Raw genomic sequence first — 19,904 nt, 5'->3', positions numbered from 1 at the left:
CTACATGTCAACATTCGATGCGTAAACAAATCAGTCCCTGCTTAGTCTTGTCGAAAGTAAAGTACGGTAAGAAAAGACATGAATTTTTCAACTTGATTGACTTTGTTTGTAAAGCGAAAATGGTTGATATATATTTATATCAACAAAACAAGAAATATTTACTATCAGTTGCAAACACTATTAACAGAACAGAAAGATGGGGAGCGTAATAATGACATTTGTACATCGCTTTCAGCCTAGATTAGGCTAACTAAATGATTGTCAGTAGAGACTTATTGAGGTTTTAAAAAAGAAATATGGGCTCCCCAAAGGACTTGTCATCTCCACAAAAAGTCAAAGGTCAAGCTACGCCTCAGACCTCTGTGAAAAATAAAAGCTTTTTAGGACTCACTCCACATACTTTCTGGGACTGCTGAAAGGGTAGCTACAGACCTTTAAGGGCTCTTCAAGGCCAGGATATATCTTGGAATCAACCTGTTATTAATTTAAAAAATTGCAAAAAAGTCCTCATTGAGGGAGAACTAACGATTGATAACAAGTTGTGCTTAAAACGTTCATTATTCTTGTGGTTGGTGTTCTACTCCGTTGGGGTACAAAGTAGACTTTTCACGGTCAAACCTTTACACAAAAAATCTTAATTAGACAGAATTTACAATCAAAACTGCATTAAAATGTTGCAAAGTGGCAAAAATTAGGCAGTATCTAAAACATAATAAAGATTTGACTAAAAAAAAAAAGAATTCCCTGAAAAATCCATTGTATAGTATTTATAAAGGTTTCACTACAAAAACATTATGCTTACGGCACTTGTACACCATTTCATAGTGGCTGCTTAATCTGAATACTGGCCCGTGATTGGTTCAACCAGTATCATGACAAGAACCTGACTGCAAGAATAGTGTGAATATGAACTGTCTGAATTTTTTTGTATCTGTGAACTTTGGTTCTCGCGATATTCAAGGTCAGTAGTACTAGGGTTGTTGCCATGACACTGTCGTCAAGGCGGTTCTGTTACGACAGGTGATTTAATTTGCTAGTTTCGAAAACAACAGTTGAAATGATTATGCGCACTGAAGTGTACCGGAAATGATTTTGTAAAAACAAACAAACAAAAAACAGTCTTATAGTTTTTGTTTCTTTACCTGTTTTGGTATGTGAATTTCTTGATAATATGTACTAACTAAGTTGGCTTTTGTTCAATAATGATGATGACCGTTAACATAATTATCGATTTTGGGGGACAAAATTTGGACACAAAAATAAAAAAAAAGTTTTTATGCTATGTTGTTTTCATGAATGTAAGAATGTATGTAGGTTTTTTCGTTAGTTGTCTTTTAAGGTGGAGATATTGTATTGTAACAAAACAGTCACAATTTAATTAGTTTTTACAAAGGTACTAGACTTTTGAAATTCTTAAATATTCGTTGCCTTGGATACAAAACAAGACGTTTACGACATGTCCAAATTCTTTACTAAAACTACAAACAATAACCTTTTTTTACTATTTTAAGTATGGTGACTGAAATGCCACTTATTATGGCAAAACTGCTCACCACTTTATGGTCAGAATGTGCAAGCACTTAAGGATTATTGTTATTAACTGTCTTTATCACCTGTCTACTGTTCAGGATTAAAGATGTGAATGTGATTATTCTCCATTATATATATGTGATTATGCTTCATCGTTTTGTAGTTTTATATGCTATATGCAGTTGCAGTAATGATTTTAAGTTACCTTGAAGTAGAGCCTATATGTGTAAACACCTTATTTTCTTTTATTCAACCTCAGTCTTTCTCACATCTTTTATTTTTCATCTTTTTTAAAAAAAATTATTGAAAACCTATAAACATATAAACTTGATAAGGGATGTTATGACCAGTGTATTTAGAGTTGAAGAAAATTTTTTTTTGCAGCATATATAACTTATCGTATACCGTATTTTCCGGTATATAACCTGCGGGTTATAAGTTGATTTTTACGAGTTCCACCGTTGGTGCGGGTTATATTGTGGTGCGGGTTATGTGATAGGTTTTATATCTTCTGTCATTTATTGCGAACTTTAAAGTTTATACATTCAATGAAGAAAATAGTACCAACAGGATAAAATACGTACATTAATATAACTGCATGCGCAATCCTTTATCTACGTAATCTTACTTCAACTCTGTGATTTAATTTTTTTTTACACAGTGAAATTGCTTTCTTTAACTTCCGAGCTCTATTACGAGCTCTCCCTGAAACACAATTCTGGAGAATTTTCTTTTGTGTTGAATGTAATTCTAATCTATTTATATCTTTGCAATCACATTGAGCACATTGAAATGATTTGCTTTTGGTAATAGAGCAATATAGCAGGTATCATTTTCAGGTTTAATTGACACATATTTCACAACCTAGTGCCCAGGATTTAATTATTAATTCCTGTTAAAAATTTTGAAAAATGTTAAAATTAAAGTATAGATAATAATTTTCTATTTTTATCTTCACTACCTTCAAGCAACAGGTGGCCACTGAAAATATCAAAAATAAATATAAAATACAATTAATAAGACACACGCAACTATCTCCTCCTCATAGCCGCCATTCATTTTATTTGCACACTGTGATTGCTGAGATATAAATGGATAACAAAATTCTATAAACATTAGAAAAGAACGTTCCGTACATCACTGTTACAGACAATCCATGATAATTATTATGTTGTTTATTTTTATGCCAAAGAAACTTAAATATACATAAAAACCAGATATTTTACTGTACGTTTATAACCTGATAGAATGGTTTTTTATTTGTTTGTTTGTTTAATTGCAGGAAGTAAGAGTTATTATTGACTAAAACTAATGTCTACAAATAAAAAGAGAACAGTATTTTTGATTTAGTACTGTCGGCATTAGCAGAAAATCGACTTGTCAAATTAATTTTAATTCATTATTATTTCGGCAATCAGAGACAAGGAAGTTAAGACTAAGAGATTCGCTAGTTTAGACACTCAGTTCTCATGTTAGGGGTTCACAAGTTTAAACGTCCCCCACTTGTCTCCAGCATGAAAAAACAGAACACACGCACATGTTTATAAAATGATTAGGGTAAGTAAAAATATGCTGAATTTTTTTCTTAACATGATGGGGGTTATGCAAAGGTGCGGGTTAGTAAAACACATTGAAATTTTTTGCGGGTTATACGAAGGTGCGGGCTATCTGATAGCATCTAATTTATAACTCCCTAAAAAAGCTGAGCTGCGGGTTATACAATGTGCGGGCTATATACCGGAAAATACGGTATATGTGCACCCTTTTTAGTATATTATAAGTATGAATGATGGGCAATGTCCATTGAAATAGGATTTACTGAATGCTTATTAATAAAGAAGGTATTGTTTATTTAAGTGGAACAGCTTGTTACAATTTTCCCTAACTGTGTTAACTAGAATTTAATGCATAATGTATGTTAACTTCTCATTTAGATAATTTTACACTTGGTGTATAAACAACACAGACTGGTCATTTTAATAAAATTTTCTATAACAGCCAAGAAAAAATGGTTGAATATTTATTTAATAAAAGTATATTAAAAGATTTAGACTATACAAACTGTGAAGTGACCATAAAGCATAGTATTTCATTTGCCAATCCGGGCACTGGTTTAAGTATGCGACCTTTATGTAGATCTGACCATGCTAAAGGATATATGGATCTGCTTTCACAGTTAACACAAGTTGGGAATACTTCTGAAGGTATGTTCATTCAACGCTTTGATGAAATGAAAGATTGTAAGAACTCCTATTATGTTGTGGTTATTGAAGATGAGCAAGCAGGTAGAATTGCTGCTTCTGGTACTCTCACAGTAGAACAGCAATTAAATCCTTCTTTGGATATAAAGTCTAGAGGCAGGATAGAAGATATAGTTGTGTTAAACACCCATCGGGGAAAATATCTTGGAAAATTATTGTTGGAGACACTTGCGTTAATTGCGAAATATGTTGATTGTGATGATTTAAGCCTTGAATGTAAAGATCCATTAGTACGTTTTTATCAGCAGTTTGGGTTTATAGTGCAAGATGAGCAAGTTTATATGGGTAATAGATATCTGCATTAAATAAGTTTAAGTACTTAATACTACAAGATTGTGATTTCATATTTGTTTAGAAAACTTCGGCAAATATATTATTTAATATATTATAATTGTATGTATTTATAGTTGATTTCTTGGAGTTTTTAAGAGTTAGTCATACTGGTGTTCCACTTGTGGATTGCTAGAATTATTATTTTTGTGTGTACAAACCATTTGTATCCATACACCCTAGTTTAGATTTCTGATAGCCATGAGCCTAATTTTTTAAAATTGCTGCTATATTGGAACATTTCCTAACTCTTTGTTCTATCAGCAAAATCTTAAAGAGCTACAAGGCGTTATTAAGGTCTATGTTTCTGTAGTTCATAGGCTGACCCATCAGTTCTTTTTGCACCAGACACTTGCTTTCTCTTTCAATTTCATAATAACAACACCAGTCTTAAAGGTTTTTTATGTGCGGGAGATTGATTAAAATTATTATATTGCAGAAAAAAGACATTGTTTTTTGTAATTAAATTATAAAAATGTTTATTTTTGCTTTTTTTATCAAAATATACTTAGTCTTTGTATTAGAATGACTATTTTTGACGAAAAAATATATGTGTACATTCATGCCTATGAATGTGGGACTTAGCATATGTCAGATATGGCAATATTATATATTACTGTTTTCCTTTTGAAAACAACATATAAGAGTTGGATACGATAATTTTACTTGGTTGTATTTTATACATAGTTTTATTTTATGGAATAATTTTTAGCCAGTTGTGACAAAATTAATCTTTGCATGGAGTTAGTATATGTTATTATATTAGACAATATTTTATGTATTACGAACAAATTAAATTTATATTTGAAGTTTTCTCTAAGCCTTTGAAATCTTCCTAAACCTTAGAAACCTTTTTTATGCATTAACTAATACATGTTTTAAATGTATTAACTGAATCTCAAAACACAAAACATGTTTCCCATTATGACACAGCCTGTTACCATTTTAGTTAGATTTGTTTATTTATTTGCAATTCAAATCATAATGGTAGTATTATATTAGTAAATATTATCGTGCACTTTTTTGTATGTTGATTCACATATATATAATATGAAATTTTATGTAATATTGTTTTCTTATTTTTCACCACACCTCATTATAAAGTCTGAATCATATTATTATTAATTTTTCAAAGATAACTCAAATTTGTTGATATTTTTCACTCGTCGCTCACATAAACCATCTTTTGCTAATGGACAGATAACAGGTATTACCCGTGGAAAAATCCACTGGGTCACCCATCCTTTATTTATCCAATCTCTGGTTTCCGTAACAGACAGACAGGCAAACAGACAGACGACCACTATTATTGAAGAGATGGTTATGCATGAAAATGCAATGATTAAGGTCTGCAGTTGCTGGTTTCCTTAATCAACAAATTATATATTATTTTGTATGGTATATTTATATCTTAGAAATGTCAGGCAATCTAGCAAAGATGTATGCTTGATTGTGTTAAAATAATACCAGTATTAAAATACATAAGCTAACAACAAGGCATTTAAAGGTTAATCAATATTTCTCTTTATTTAAAAAACATAATCATATGTACATGTACATAATAATAGGTAGAGGTTGCAGATAAACATTAAAACATAATCTAGAAATTTAAAAACAAAAATTTTTCAAGGTAGACTTTTTACAAAATATGTAGAATCTTTGTTCCTAATATTTTTCAATATTTAACTCTATGTAGATTTATTTATGAAAAAATTGTTTTTAAAAGCAATTCTTTTCAAATTTCCTTTTCTTTTTAATGCTACATAGAATACAACCGTTTGTAACTTTATTAAAATAATATAAAATATCCATAAATTCACATCAGGTTATTTTGAGTTTTTAAATGACCATTAAGCAATTTCTTAAAAAACCTTTGTGCATTTGATTATTTTTTGTTCTAACATAAAAGTTTAGCAGATTTTTTGATTTACTGTAAATTCTCCATTGGTGATAAAGGCATGTACATTTATTCGAAATGGGTTATTTAGGAGTATAAAAACTATAAAGAACATGTTAAAATGCCAGAAGAAGGATGTTATGTAACAAGTGTTAAAATAATCAATGTGGAGAAGAGACGTACTCCAACAAAGCATTATGTGAGATTTTATTTTTACGTTTCCCATAACATCTGTTTAACAGGACTTTTACGCCATTAAAAACAGAAGGTAACAACGTAATCGTGATTGATGACACTTCATATGTGCTTATAAAACGATGTACCATAATAAGAGGATATATTTTGGAGTATATAAAGTTATTTTATAAGGTTATTTCTGATGATGTATTACCTGCAAAATGTTATTCGATTTTGTTTGAGAGCTGTGAGAGGTTATTTTTTATCATTTTTATTTTTTTGGACAAATTGACGTTGTTATATTTTGTTTACAAAACTATTGTAAAAGCTTTTATATAGGCTAAACACGGCTTTAATACATATTACATTATTAAATGCAAAATATTTCAGACTGAAAAAAAAGATTTAAAATTTCAGACTAGAAATTTCAGACATTTAATACTTAAGCATTCTTTTGTCCCAAATTTTGTAGCAAAATTTTTTTGCACTTATCACCTTTTCATACCTACCTGTTATATGGTAAAAACAAGCCATTCGAAATTTAGAGTTTGAACTGATGTATGTGTCAATTGTACTTATTTTTCTGTTGCAATTATGCTTGTGTGATATATAATATAGAGTATGAATTGTTTTACACAGGTATATGTTATCAATGCTGTTTGGTCGGATGGTAAACAACAGGTCATATGTCGGCGTTACAGCCACTTTTTTACATTGCAGGTTTAATTTTTTTTGATTTTTTTTTTGTTGTTTCTGGGAATTTCACAGTTCTTCATTAAGTCACATTTTTTTTTAAATCACTTTACACATTATTTAGTTAAAAACATCTCTGCTTGGAATTTGTTATGTAAATATTAAAGGATCAGCGAACAAAAAATTATTTTGTGGCAGCCAGAAAATAAATTTTAAGTGAGAGAATTTTTTTATGGATTTCTAAATCCTATAATCTACCAAGTTAAAATAACAATTAAATAACTATTTTTCACAACTAAGTATCTATATATCTTCTTAGCAACATTTTTACAGAATTCTTATGGCTGCATGAGGTGAAAATAAGTAGGTTTTGAACGTATTTACCATAAAACATCAAAAGTAAGATCTTTGACTTGAGATAACTGAAAATATATTACATACTATAGTAGTAGCAACCACATTTTATAACCCTCGTAAAAACTTCTGTGAACTAAAGAAATATCTGCCATGACTTAAAACAATGTAGTTTTCATGTTTTGTGTCCCTTTTCCACAACATACTAACAACTTAGAACGACAAAGTTTGTTATGATAAGATGGCCCCAAATTTAAATAAAAATACAGACCAGAAACATTCAACAAAAAATCAAACGCACAACATGGTGGCTTTATCTTTATTCTCAAATCTTTATCTTTACTACGAAAATTTGTTTAGTAAGTTCAGTTGTATAAGATATCTAAAAATATATTCCCTGCATGTTGTTCATCATTTTTGCTATTTTGATCTTCAACATTTTCCTGTTTAATTATTTTGTGTGAATTGACTGTGACCATCACAATAAAGAGAAATATATCCATTATTTTATAATTTAGCCCCACCCGCTTGGCAAATGTGTAAAAATACTCAATTATAAATAATTCAGCAATAACAGAGATGTGCACAAAATTGATTTATAGTGAGAACATTTTATGAAGCAGACAACCAAGCCAGTTGGTCTGTTCTTTAAAATTAACACTCATCATGAACTTTTATACAGCATCATAGCCACAGTACAATTCGCCTCTTCTTTAAAATATCCTAAACTGAGAAAACAGCTTTTGCAAATGTCAGTATATATCTATAGGAGACACATTATCACTAACCTCTGGTTAAATTAGGAACAGGGGCATATAATTTTATTATTACGTGTTCTTCCTCGTTTCAGATATCTTTGATTGATGCTTACCCACAAGAGTCAGGTGTTAACAATCCAGCAGAACGAATTCTTCCTTTTATTCCAGGTTACTTTATTAGAAAGTTTATTTTAAGTTTCACTTTATTATCTTGCTTTCTCAAAAATCAAATGTCTATATTCATAGGCTACTGCCATGTTTCTGTCTTTAACAGGAAAGGAGGATGTGTTCTTTTTTCTTTGAAATTGCTGAAAAATGCAAATGCCAATAAACAAATTAAACGTTCCACCCCATTTCTAGATAGAGTGGAAACGCAGCAAGTAAAAGTCCACCACTTAAGCTACACATTACATACAGGCAATAGATAAACAAATTTTGCTAACAAATTTTTTATGTGTGCACTGCTGATGTCAGCGAGACTCCTAAAAAGTGCCTTTAAGACGTCAATATACAAAATTGGTGAAGCGTGGTATTGCAGTTAAAACTGTAAGGCATAATTCCTTAAAAAGGGGTCGAAATAACTGACTTCATCTCCTACTTGATTAGCTAGAGACAACCTAGGACCGAAATGGGACTGATTTTCTAAACCTAGGTAGACTCTCTTATTTTGGAAGGACAAGGGACCCCGATATCTCTTTTTAGGTTGTTAAAAGCACATGATTTTATACATTTTTTTTGATCAGTGTTACAAGCTTATATTTCTTCGAAAATCTTGTGTTGACAGGTCATTGCTGACGTCGGGTCATTGATGACATCTGGTCATTGATCATGTCATCAAAATTTAAATGTGGATCTTTTTCATTGTTCTTTTGCTAAGTGAATTTTTCCATAAGATTATCGACTAGTTAGTCCAAAATATCAATATCTTTTTAGGAAAAATATTGTTTGGAAGAAGTAATGTGAGAGAAGTTGCTTTGAAAAGAAAAGATCTTATCAGTGAATATTTAGAGGTACAAAAGAATATTTTTTGACTTTTTATTAGCGTGGTGCAGTCATTTTTTTGTTGCAGAATAGTATTCTGTCTGAAAAAATCAAGAAAAGATTGACCTGACCTAAATTTTTTTAAGTTGTGCTAAGCCCTATTTCGAAACACTTTGAGATTTTTCTTTGAAATAACCCATACTCTTATGGGTTATTTACGGTACAGGAAAAAAAATATTATTATAATTTATTGATTTTATTCCATAATTTGATGCAAAAACCTTGTGGCAATCTGGATGGATGTTTATCTTTTTGTTTATTAAATTTCAAGTATTAAGGATGCAGTATCTTAAATTATCCTGTTATACTTTATATTGTAGTTTTTTTATATCCATCATTCACTTTTAAATTGTTAATATACCATAATGCTTTGAATAAACGCCCGGAGCATTTTTAAATTTTTTGACATTATTGGAGGGTGTCTATTTGAGAAGTCGTTTAAAAGAGGGGGCGTTTATTAAAATTTCTACACTTCGTCTCTTTTGCACTTTTTAAGGATACCAATACAGAGAATGAACTTCAAAAGTGAAAAACTAAATTTCTAACCTTAATCCTAAGATTAAAAAAAAAGAGTGTTTATAGAAAATTTCCTTATTTTACCGATGTATTAATATGAGAGATTGTGTTTAGTTGTATTTATGAAATTTTTATATTATAAGAGCACCATTAAAATTGTCTTTTAATTAAAAAAGCAAAACAATAACAGTTATTGATTTTTATATACTATTACTATTTCCTCGAATAAATGCCCCCAGGAAGGGGCGTCTATTTGAGAGGGGTGTCTATTAGAGGGGGCGTCTATTAGAGGGGGCGTTTAATAGAAGGTGGTGTTTATTCGAAGCATTACAGTAAATAATTAACACTTTGCTAGATAAGCTCTGTTTAGTTTCAAATTATACCTCTAAATGATTATTCGCCACGATCTGTATTTTTCCGTTTCAGAAATTGATTGAACTGCCAGAAAAGATAGCAAGATGTGAGTTAGTTTTGGATTTCTTAGAAGCTACAGAAGAAGATGTAAAAAGTTTAATCAGGTGATTTTTCTGCTGCTGCTACTGCTGTTGTTGCTGTTAAGTTGTCGTTGCCGTTGCTGTTGTTGTTGTTGTTGTTGTTGTTATTTTTGTTGTTGTTGTCGCATAAGTCATTGCTGTTACTTCATTCTTTAATTAAAAAATCATTTTTTTGTGTGTTTAGTGATGGTAGTGAGAAGAAAGTGAAGAAAGAAAAAACAGCAGATAGCATCTCTGATCCCATCTTATTGGAGCAGTTTATTGTAATTGCCAATTTCAAGAAAACTGAGCGCAGCCAGGTAAGAAGTGTTTGTGGAAAAACGGTAAAAAAAGTGAATTGTTAATGCAACTTTTGCCAAAACAGCTGTTCCAAAAATATTACATCCACTATTTATGTTGAAATCAATATATTTACTTTTCCTTCAGGTCAGTTTAGCTGCTGGTGATACTGTAGAAGTAATTGAAAAGCATGAAAATGGATGGTGGTTTGTTAGTATCGAGGATGAACAAGGATGGGCACCTAGCTCATACTTAGAACCGGTTGAAGGCAACTCTGGAAAGGAGAGCAATACTGAGATACTGAAAGAGGGTTAGGCTTTTCTTTTTCTAGACCACTGCAGAATTTCAATTCATTGTATATTATATATATCGAATTTATTGTCTTTTTAGAAGAGAAGTTTATATGCACTCGAGTATTCAAAGCTAGCCTACCTGATGAACTTAGCATAGATCTGGGAGATGTTGTTGATGTGGTGGAGAAGTGCCAAGATGGATGGTGGAAAATAAGGTATTTGATGTTCACCATTATTTTTTGTTGTTACTGTCAAAATAACTTGGTTTATAAAATTCTCTGAAATTTAATTTTGTTTTTACACCGACTATGTGTTTTCCAAAGAAATTAATTGAATTGACACTGTATATTAAGAGGTTGAGAGGGAGATCAGATTAGTACAGAATCTGAAAAAGAAAGACGTCAAATATATTCTTAAGGGTTTTGATATAACTTAATTTGATGCTCACATTTTTTAGGCTAAAATATGAAGAAGGTTACGTTCCAGTTGCACACCTAAAAAAAGTACCGAAAACCGGTTTGCTAAAAGTCGCTCAACCATCTCCGAAAACAAGACGTAAGCACTTTTTTATGACACAATTTCTTAGTAGTAATGTAAAGCATTGTATTGTAGTAGGAAGATTTAGTGTATTTTTGCTATAGATTTTCTCTCCTTTTTATATTTTTAGGTTTCGTTCCACCTCCAAGAAAAAATACTGTTAAGGTAGATGCTTCTTTTTATTTACATATTTTGTTTTAAATGCGATCTAAGCTTGTAAATTCTTTATATTTAGCGAAAAATAAACAAAACTCCTGTGTGGGAGAAGGAAGGCGAAAACAACAAGACTACTACAGAGCGCCGCAAGCCCCCTCCTCCTCCGTCGTCGTCAAAGGAAGAGGAGGAAGTTATCTATGTAGCTTTGTCTGACTTCACATCGAACCAAGGTAACATGAACATCGGCGAAGGAGAACAAATCACTGTGCTTGAGAAGTCTCCAAATGGCTGGTGGTATGTGAGAGTGGGTGATGAGGAAGGATGGGTGCCATCAACTGTTGCTCAACGGCAGCGTCGTCCTAAAAGTGTAAAGAAACACATGGTTGCCAACCAGCCTGTATCTAAAAAGAAGGAAGAGAAGGAACAATACTTCACCATAGGTGCTTATAATGCTGCAGATGAGACTGGCATATCTTTTACTTCCGGTCAGTTAGTCCAAGTTATTGATGAAGATCCCTGCGGTTGGTGGTTTGTACGGATAAACCATGAAGAAGGGTGGGCACCTTCAACATTCCTGGAAAAAATGAATCCTGCTGATGCGAGTGAAAAGAACATAGCAAAACGTAGAATTAGCAATGATATTTGTGATATTATAGAAACTATTCCAATTTCCATAAACATTAACAATAATTCCGAAAAGATTACCACTGTTCCAAGAAATCCAGTTAAAATGCCAAAACCCTCTGCAAAACCGTATGTTAGCAAGCAACCTCCCAAAGTTGAAAAAAAGCCAACAATTCCTGTAAAAAGCAGTATAGCGGCTGAACTAGAAGCAAAGTTAAAGATCGGACAGCCTCCACCCCCGAAGCCTAGAAGAAAAACTTCAAGTAATGCACAAGAGGAATCAGTGGCTGCACGTCATTCTCAAGCAATTCCCTATGACAATCGCAGTGGTAAATCGCCTGTTCCGCCTCGAAGACCACATTCCCAAGCAGGGTCACCATCTATTAGTAAAAAGAAACCTGTCAGACCACCACTACCTGCAGCGCATACAAAACAAGAAACAGGTCCAATAGGAGAAGCATACGTTGCTATGGGAGATTATAAAGATGATGACGAGGGAATGCTGACGTTAAGAGAAGGTGAAAAGGTATTTGTGATGGAGAAGGACGATGGAGGGTGGTGGTTAGCAAAATCTGGTGATAAAACAGGATGGGTGCCGTCAAATTTTCTTACAAAGAAATAATAATTTATTGAATAAAACACACTTATAAATTTGATATTTTATTTGCTGTCATGTTTTCATTTTGTGAACGAAACAGAATATTGCACTTGTTTTAAAAATTATCACTGTACTGTCTTTATTTTAAATTTTCTATTTAATAGATTTTTTTTCTCAATACCTTTGATATATAATATCTTCAGTGCAACCTACTTCGATAGCCATTTTGTTTCTTTTGTTTCTTCCCGCCATACTACACCACTTAACACTCTCCTTTTACTCAAATTACATTCTTTTAGCAGAGGCATAGTTAAACCATAATAAACGGAATATAGCTAACACAAATTTTTATAATATTTTGGATGCATTTAGTTCTTGTCAAAACACACTTGAACAACTTTGACTTTTCTAAGGATACCTTTCCCATTTTCCTTAGCAATTTCTTTCGAATATGTCCCTAAGCAGCTGCATTTGGAACACAATGTTTGGGTATTGTTCTGACGTATTTTTTTAACGTATTGACAGTAAAAAGCTGCAAAAATCTTCTAAAGTAATATTCTCTGCACTTATTGAATTTCTTTCTTAAAATAAATGAAAAGTTGAACGTGATTTTCAAGCGTTTTGTAAACTTAATGCAATTTAAAATGTGAGTTTTGTTTCAACTGTGTACTTCCAAGACACATTCTGGACATCAAAATGCTTCTGCAAATTTGGATTCGATCGCAGGAATTGCCTTTTTTAATAGAAAAATTTGCTACTGTTTCAACTTTAAGGAAAGTTTATTTTTATTATTTATATTTTGTTCTTTTTTTACGTGCAAATTATTTTCAAAACACTATAAATATTTGTTTATAGTTATTTTTGTTGATAAATAAAAAATTCTTTCCAATGTACTGTTATTTTTAGATAGAAATAATTATAATATAATTTTTATAACTTGACACATTTATTATCCTAATTTTAATAAGATAGCATTTTTTTGGTATTCTTCAATATTGTTTTTTCTAAATGGCAACTAATTTTTATTATATTGTAAGGCCTGTAGACTTGGGTAATATAGAGGATAGTCTCGACTTACCATCAATTCGGTAAATTTCATCGAATACCATGTCATAATAAAGTGAATGAATAAATAAATGTATAAATGAATGGATGAATGAATGAATGAATGAATGAATGAATAAATGAAAAATAAATGGATTAATGAATGAATGAGTGAGTGAACAAATAAATTAAATAAAACCAAGTAAGGTTATCCAAGAGGAAAGTTTTAAATTTGTAAAATGATGCTGTTAGAACGAGCCTAATTATAGATTGATTATACAAGTTACAGTCTATGACCTTTTCATCACTATTTGTGGTATATAATGACACGTTTTTATTGTTTTACAGTAAGTTACTATGAAATTATGGAATTTCCATTTTTTTTCGATTACTGAAGGTTTACTTGTAAGTAAAAAATACCACCCAGGACGAATACCACTCAGATGGATCTAATTTCGAAAAGTATGTTTATATAACGTTTAAAAATATCAATATATTTGATACTGGAAAAAGACAACAATAAAAATCGAAAGTTTTAAGAGTTTATGATATGATGGTTTATGGTATTTTTTGAGAAAGGTTTTATAGTCTACTGATACATACACCAACACATATTGTGTATGTATCTGTAGTCAACTGACTTAACTCGTAATCATCTATTTGATTTTATTTATATACACGTATATATCGAATAACTTATATTTCACAAGTATTATTCAATGGAAGTGATCGATTTCATGTTGATTTCAATTATTTAAACCGTTCAAGCATTAATTTCTTTTGTTTTAAATTACTATACCTGATTGGTTAAAAGTATTTTAAAATGAACGAGGCGGGAATTTTGTAACCATCTGCAAACGCATTTTTTATTTCTGGAAATCCAAAATAAATCGCTTTGAAAAAGTTGTGTTTAGTCAACATCTAAATTCTTGTTGTTTTTTTCTTTCTTAAGAAACTGTTTAAGCTTATCAGATTTATCCACTCTAGGTATGAAAATATTTCTTACGCGAGTGGACAAAACTTAATATTAAAAAAAAGAAAATTCTATATCTGCTTATTATTCGACTTATCTGAAATGTCATCTATGTCTCGCGGACGAATTTTCTGATTATTCCAACTTACCTTATTAATTTTAGGACTAAATGTAGAAAAATGATACTGTATGTGTTCATTGCAAGTTTGTTCCAATCAATTCTTGCATATAAACCAGTGATTTTGATTCATGGCGTACTAAGTGATGCAGGACATCTTAACGACTTGAAGAATCTGATACAGACTTCTCACCCTGGTACCAATGTAACATTAGTGAAGCTTTATCCTGAAGTCGAGAGCTTCGTTCCTCTTCAACATCAATTGGAGTATTGGCTAAAAAAAGTGGATGTAATATTTGAAAATTCTCCAGAAGGTGTTCATCTGATCTGTCATTCACAAGGTACGTCAAAGCTGTATTTGCCACGAAAGGATAGCCAAAATAAAAAACGATAAAAATGGCTAAGAAACGAAAGAATATAGAGTTAATCTTTTTGATTTATAACTTACGTCCTCATTTTTAGAGCTTGGCCAGGTTTCGTGGTGATCTAATGAAAAAATGAACTTTGTACAGATAGTGCAAGCAAGATAATTTCCATCTAAAATCCCTCTTTAAATCTTCAATTTCTAAAAATACCAATTTTCTCAGGATTCATTTTCACCGTTTCATTTCAAAGTTCTTTCTATCTTTCTAGGGAATATTAAATCCCTTGGTGTTTTTCTGTAACTTTACATCCATCCTCAGTTAGGAAATCTATTATGTTATTAAGTTAAATTTTTTTTAGGTGGCCTTATATGCCAGGGTATTATCGAGTACTGCGATGAGCATAGCGTTCATACATTCATCGCTCTCAGCTCACCACTGAATGGTCAGTTTGGAGGTACAGATTTTTTATCTGCGCATTTTTTTTTTCCTTTGTGAATCATTATCTGTGCGAGACAGATTTCAAATTTTTATTTATCAAAAAAGTAGGGCTTTGATATTATTTAGTTCCATCATTGATCGCACATTATATGCCCTGGTTAAATGGTTCGCGTGAATCTCTCACAAAGTAAGTGGCAACAGATTTTTTGTTATTGTAATTGTCATAAACATTTGACCATGTATGATGGGAACGGTCTTCGAAAGTTTCTATGTTCTGGAATTAGTTAGACTTTTTATGAAATTTTGCCAATTATTCTTGAACTTACATCAAAGTAGATAACAATTAAAGAGTTATCCTGATAAGATTACCATTTTTATTGTCAGAATAAATCCTCTATTGCGCCCAAGGCGCTTATTAATATTTTTGCCTTTTAGCAAAGGCGTTTACTAGAAAAGCGCCTATGAAATTTGTCAAGAAGTTAGATTCCTATAATATAATTTCTTTTCCCATGTTTATACGTCTAAACTACATAGAACTAGAAAATTTATTGTCAATATCCTCGTTGCTTATATGAGGTTTTTTATATTTTCGTCGCTTATTAAAAAAGGATTTACCAGACGTGCGTGAAATAATGAGATGACCCCACGTCCCTACCGTGTTTATCCTAATTGCAGACTCCTCATATCTGACACGTTGTAAACATTCTGTTCGTAGATACATGTATACGACAATAGCTCAAGATACGTTCGCTATCAGTAATTATTGGAGAGGTAAATGCTAATTTTCAGTTCTTCCTGCAGTCAATTTGTTTTATTTCTTCGATTGGTTGCCCCGAATAACCTCTCTTAAGTTCTCACTGGTGCTGCTATCATAAGCCCTGGTTCATATAATACTTCACATTTGCGCTATCAAACGTATAAACATGAAGTAACATCTACTAATTAATTACAGCGGTCTTATTAATTAACATAATTTGGTTTCTCACATTGCGCTGGCTCAAGTACTTTACCACTAAGTTGACGAGCGATTTTATTTTATATCCTAATTCTCTTCATTCTTGCGCCGAATAGCCGCGCAAACCTAAATAATGCGCGAAATAAGTTTTTGTGCGTATTTGAGTGCTGTAAATTAAAAGTGTCCGGTAATTCGGAAGATTGCATGAAACGGATCAAATGATTTTGTAAGTTCTTCTGACTTCTTAAGCATCGTTCGTAGCATAAAATACACCTAAATTTTTATATTCCAAGAGGAATGATTTTTGACAATTGTCAAAAATTATTCCTCTTGGAATACAAAAAATTGGGAGGTGCGCGAAAATTTATGGAGTGCAAAAATTAGTTTGCTGTGGAAATTAGGGTGGTTGAATTTAACCTATTCTTGTTGTTCAAAAATATCGGTTCGAGCAAATAACTTGATAGTAAATATTATAACCGGAAGTTTAAATATTATTAAAAAGAAAGTCGAAAAAGTTTCTCTTAAAATTGATATTTTGACCTTACATTCCAAATACCATCATCAGAATTCTTATTGTCGTATACATTGTTGCATTCTTTAGATCCACGAGACGAATATCAATCAAAGTACGTTTCAACAGTACGGTATTTACCAGTCATTCAAAATAACCCTAAATCACGAAAATATATTCCACAAGGTAGTACTATAGTTTAAATTAAAAACTTATTTTTTAAACCGTAATGAGAACACTTACCAAGATAAATAAAAAATTCAGAAAATATAACATCTTTTTGATAACATTTTTTCTTGCTAGAGGCAGCTCGTCATAAACGCAACTTTCTCAAGTTGAAAAAACTAGTTCTGATAGGTGGACCTGACGATGGTGTTATCACACCTTGGCAATCAAGGTTAGTAATTCAGTAGTGGAAGTAAAAACTTTTTCCTTTGTATATATTTAATAGTTTATATTTCTTTTAGTTTGTTTGGATTTTACGATGACCAACTTAATATTAGTAATATGAAGAACCAATCTGTAAGTGTGCCCATTAAAACTCCACCTTGCGCGTTTATATACGTTAATCGTTGACGTGGTCACTATCACCTTGTCTTAAGAACAAATCAACCTCATAACCCCCTCCTTTTAGCTTGTCATTTGATTATAGGTAGCTTAGGTCAAGATTTTGTGACTGATTCTTTAAAAATTTATTTTATTTCATAATCTATTCTGTCTAAAGATAAAAAAAATGCACATATCTTCGGAAAGTTTCATGCAAACATCATCTACCTGTTAAACGTAGACTAGACAATATTTTATTGTAATAATTAAATTATTTAGGCGGAGATGTAGTAGTAGTCCATTCGGCTTGTAACCATAAGGTTTCAGGTTCGAGTCCTCAATCTGAGGCACTTTAAATGTAGTTTTGTCAGCCCATTTAGTGCCCTCTACGCTGGTCAAGCAAGTTAGAGCAATGCTATACGTATCTTTAGCGATAATATAAAATATTTACCGTCAAAGGGGAGGAAGAGCCAACCATGAGGAAGGAATCCTCAAGGAAGTTAAAACGTTATTGACTTACCTACTAATAAATTTACACAATGAAGAGAATAGAGAATAGTCTGTTTAAGTTTAATATTGTTGAAAATGATTCCAGATCTGGCATCCCGAAACAACTTAGTGTTCATGTACTGTAGTAGATCTAAAATTTCATTTAAATACTCCATTGTAGGTGTTTTTGAATGACTGGTTTGGTTTGCGTACACTTTATGAAAGAGGAAATGTGTCATCCTACGCTATTCGAGGAGTGAAACATGTCGATTGGCATGGCAACCCGTTCGTATTTCACAAAGCAATAGAACCGTGGTTGGATTAAATGAAAATCATTTTTACAGAAACCATGTTTTTAATGCCTCGTTTTTATTCTTTAGTTATTGTTATTGTTTATTTCCTTTTGTGGAAGTTGATTATGTATATTTTGTATATATTCTTGTATATTAAAAAATTGATATTTTAACGTTGTTTATGGTAGGTATATGCAAAAACTAATATGAAAAATAGGTTAGTTTTTTTTAAGAAAAAACAGGTTTTAAAATTTTCAGACATATTTTTTGAAATATATATCATTCATCATTATATATCATTCAATCAAAAAAATTGATATTTTAACGTTGTTTATGGTAGATATATGCAAAAACTAATATGAAAAAATAGGTTAGTTTTTTTTAAGAAAAAACAGATTTTAAAATTGTCAGACATTATATTTTTCGGAATATTTTCGGGATATTTTTTTATCATTTAGTCCAGTATGCCCCTATTACGCAATCTTATAATAAACCTTTCTATGAATTTCCCGAAGTGCGAATTGCCGTGGATTTTCACGGATCTCTGCAATGATAGCCGTATTTTCTGTTTGTAACGCAAACCGAGTCGTGTGGCAGGATACACAATCTTTGTAATGGGAAATGCGATATATTTTTATTGACTTTGTTGTGATCCCTTCAAAGTAAGGCGTTACTTTATACTGAGGGTGGAAAAATTATTTTGCCGAATCGCTACTTTATGCAGAGGATGCACGAGATGGCAATACCAAAGTATTGTTGGACAAACTCCGGTACATTTTTCCACAAGCTATTACAGACTCCCTAAAATCTCCGAAATCGTCGATGACTAATTAGCGCACCTGTTGTAACTCGAATTAGCATGCGAGCTAAATATCAAATATACGCGAATTAGCGCAAGCACACTTGTTTTAAACAAAATGGAGCATATTTTGTGTGCAAAAGCCATTTCTGCAAACATTTTTTTCACAATGTTGGACAAATTAAGTTTATATTTAAAAGATTATATACTAATTCTTTTAAAAGGTAGTTATATTCTCTATATTACCTTTTGTTTTACAAGAAATTCACGATCCTATAGTTTTTCTTTTTTGTTTTTTCCTTCTCTTTTTATTTTTCCTCAAAAAAACCCCATAATATAATGTCCTCCTCGCTATTACGGAGTTTCATACCGCGCAGGTCTGGGCACTAGCGAAGCGCTTTGTAGGGACAAGTTTTTGGAATTGGTTTTTTATTATTATAGATAACTCTTTGTTTCTTTAAATGAGCTACATTAATTTTTCTGTGCTAGTAGCTATATAAATAACATGCTAGAATCCCTACTTGATCAGCACTGTGTTATTTTTAAGACAATAATAAAAACTTGTGATGTAACTAGCTACAAAAAATAAGGTTTCTTTCTCTTTTGACTGCTAACTTTTCATGATACACTCGTACCCACAACTTAAAGCAATTAATAACCAGTTTACGTCTTGAACTTTCATAATATACACTCTTATGTCAGTACTGAGTAACTTTCCTTCGTATAATTGTAAAATCAATATATCGCACCAGTTTAAAACGTGAAACTACAAAGGAAAATTGACTAATTCTCTGCGTGCTGCATGTTTTATCCAGCAAATGGCTTTACGCTCTAC

General features: G+C 31.5%; 3 protein-coding genes across 3 annotated transcripts; all 3 read left to right on the top strand.

The window, feature by feature from the left end:
- Positions 1-44: 44 nt before the first annotated feature.
- On the top strand, positions 45-5,187 carry LOC130644772 (glucosamine 6-phosphate N-acetyltransferase-like). The gene is made up of 2 exons (XM_057450502.1): positions 45-66; positions 3,465-5,187. Exon 2 carries the CDS (start codon positions 3,539-3,541, stop codon positions 4,094-4,096), a length of 558 nt encoding a protein of 185 aa, XP_057306485.1. The 5' UTR covers positions 45-66; positions 3,465-3,538; the 3' UTR covers positions 4,097-5,187.
- Positions 5,188-6,109: 922 nt separating this feature from the next.
- Positions 6,110-14,315, top strand: LOC130644759 (SH3 and PX domain-containing protein 2A-like). The gene is made up of 11 exons (XM_057450485.1): positions 6,110-6,217; positions 6,835-6,915; positions 8,093-8,168; positions 8,934-9,010; positions 9,984-10,075; positions 10,236-10,350; positions 10,478-10,640; positions 10,721-10,838; positions 11,081-11,178; positions 11,291-11,325; positions 11,396-14,315. The coding sequence occupies exons 1-11, from the start codon at positions 6,140-6,142 to the stop codon at positions 12,560-12,562; spliced, it is 2,100 nt and encodes a 699-aa protein (XP_057306468.1). The 5' UTR covers positions 6,110-6,139; the 3' UTR covers positions 12,563-14,315.
- A 376-nt stretch (positions 14,316-14,691) lies between these two features.
- On the top strand, positions 14,692-18,447 carry LOC130644770 (lysosomal thioesterase PPT2-B-like). The gene is made up of 8 exons (XM_057450500.1): positions 14,692-15,014; positions 15,397-15,492; positions 15,603-15,663; positions 16,192-16,247; positions 17,033-17,128; positions 17,246-17,339; positions 17,410-17,464; positions 18,159-18,447. The coding sequence occupies exons 1-8, from the start codon at positions 14,735-14,737 to the stop codon at positions 18,300-18,302; spliced, it is 882 nt and encodes a 293-aa protein (XP_057306483.1). The 5' UTR covers positions 14,692-14,734; the 3' UTR covers positions 18,303-18,447.
- Positions 18,448-19,904: the final 1,457 nt, after the last annotated feature.

The sequence above is a fragment of the Hydractinia symbiolongicarpus genome, chromosome 5, assembly GCF_029227915.1.
Source record: "Hydractinia symbiolongicarpus strain clone_291-10 chromosome 5, HSymV2.1, whole genome shotgun sequence".
NCBI lineage: Eukaryota > Metazoa > Cnidaria > Hydrozoa > Anthoathecata > Hydractiniidae > Hydractinia > Hydractinia symbiolongicarpus.
Note: the sequence above shows the minus strand (reverse complement) of the source record. Positions and strands in the feature narration are given on the sequence as shown.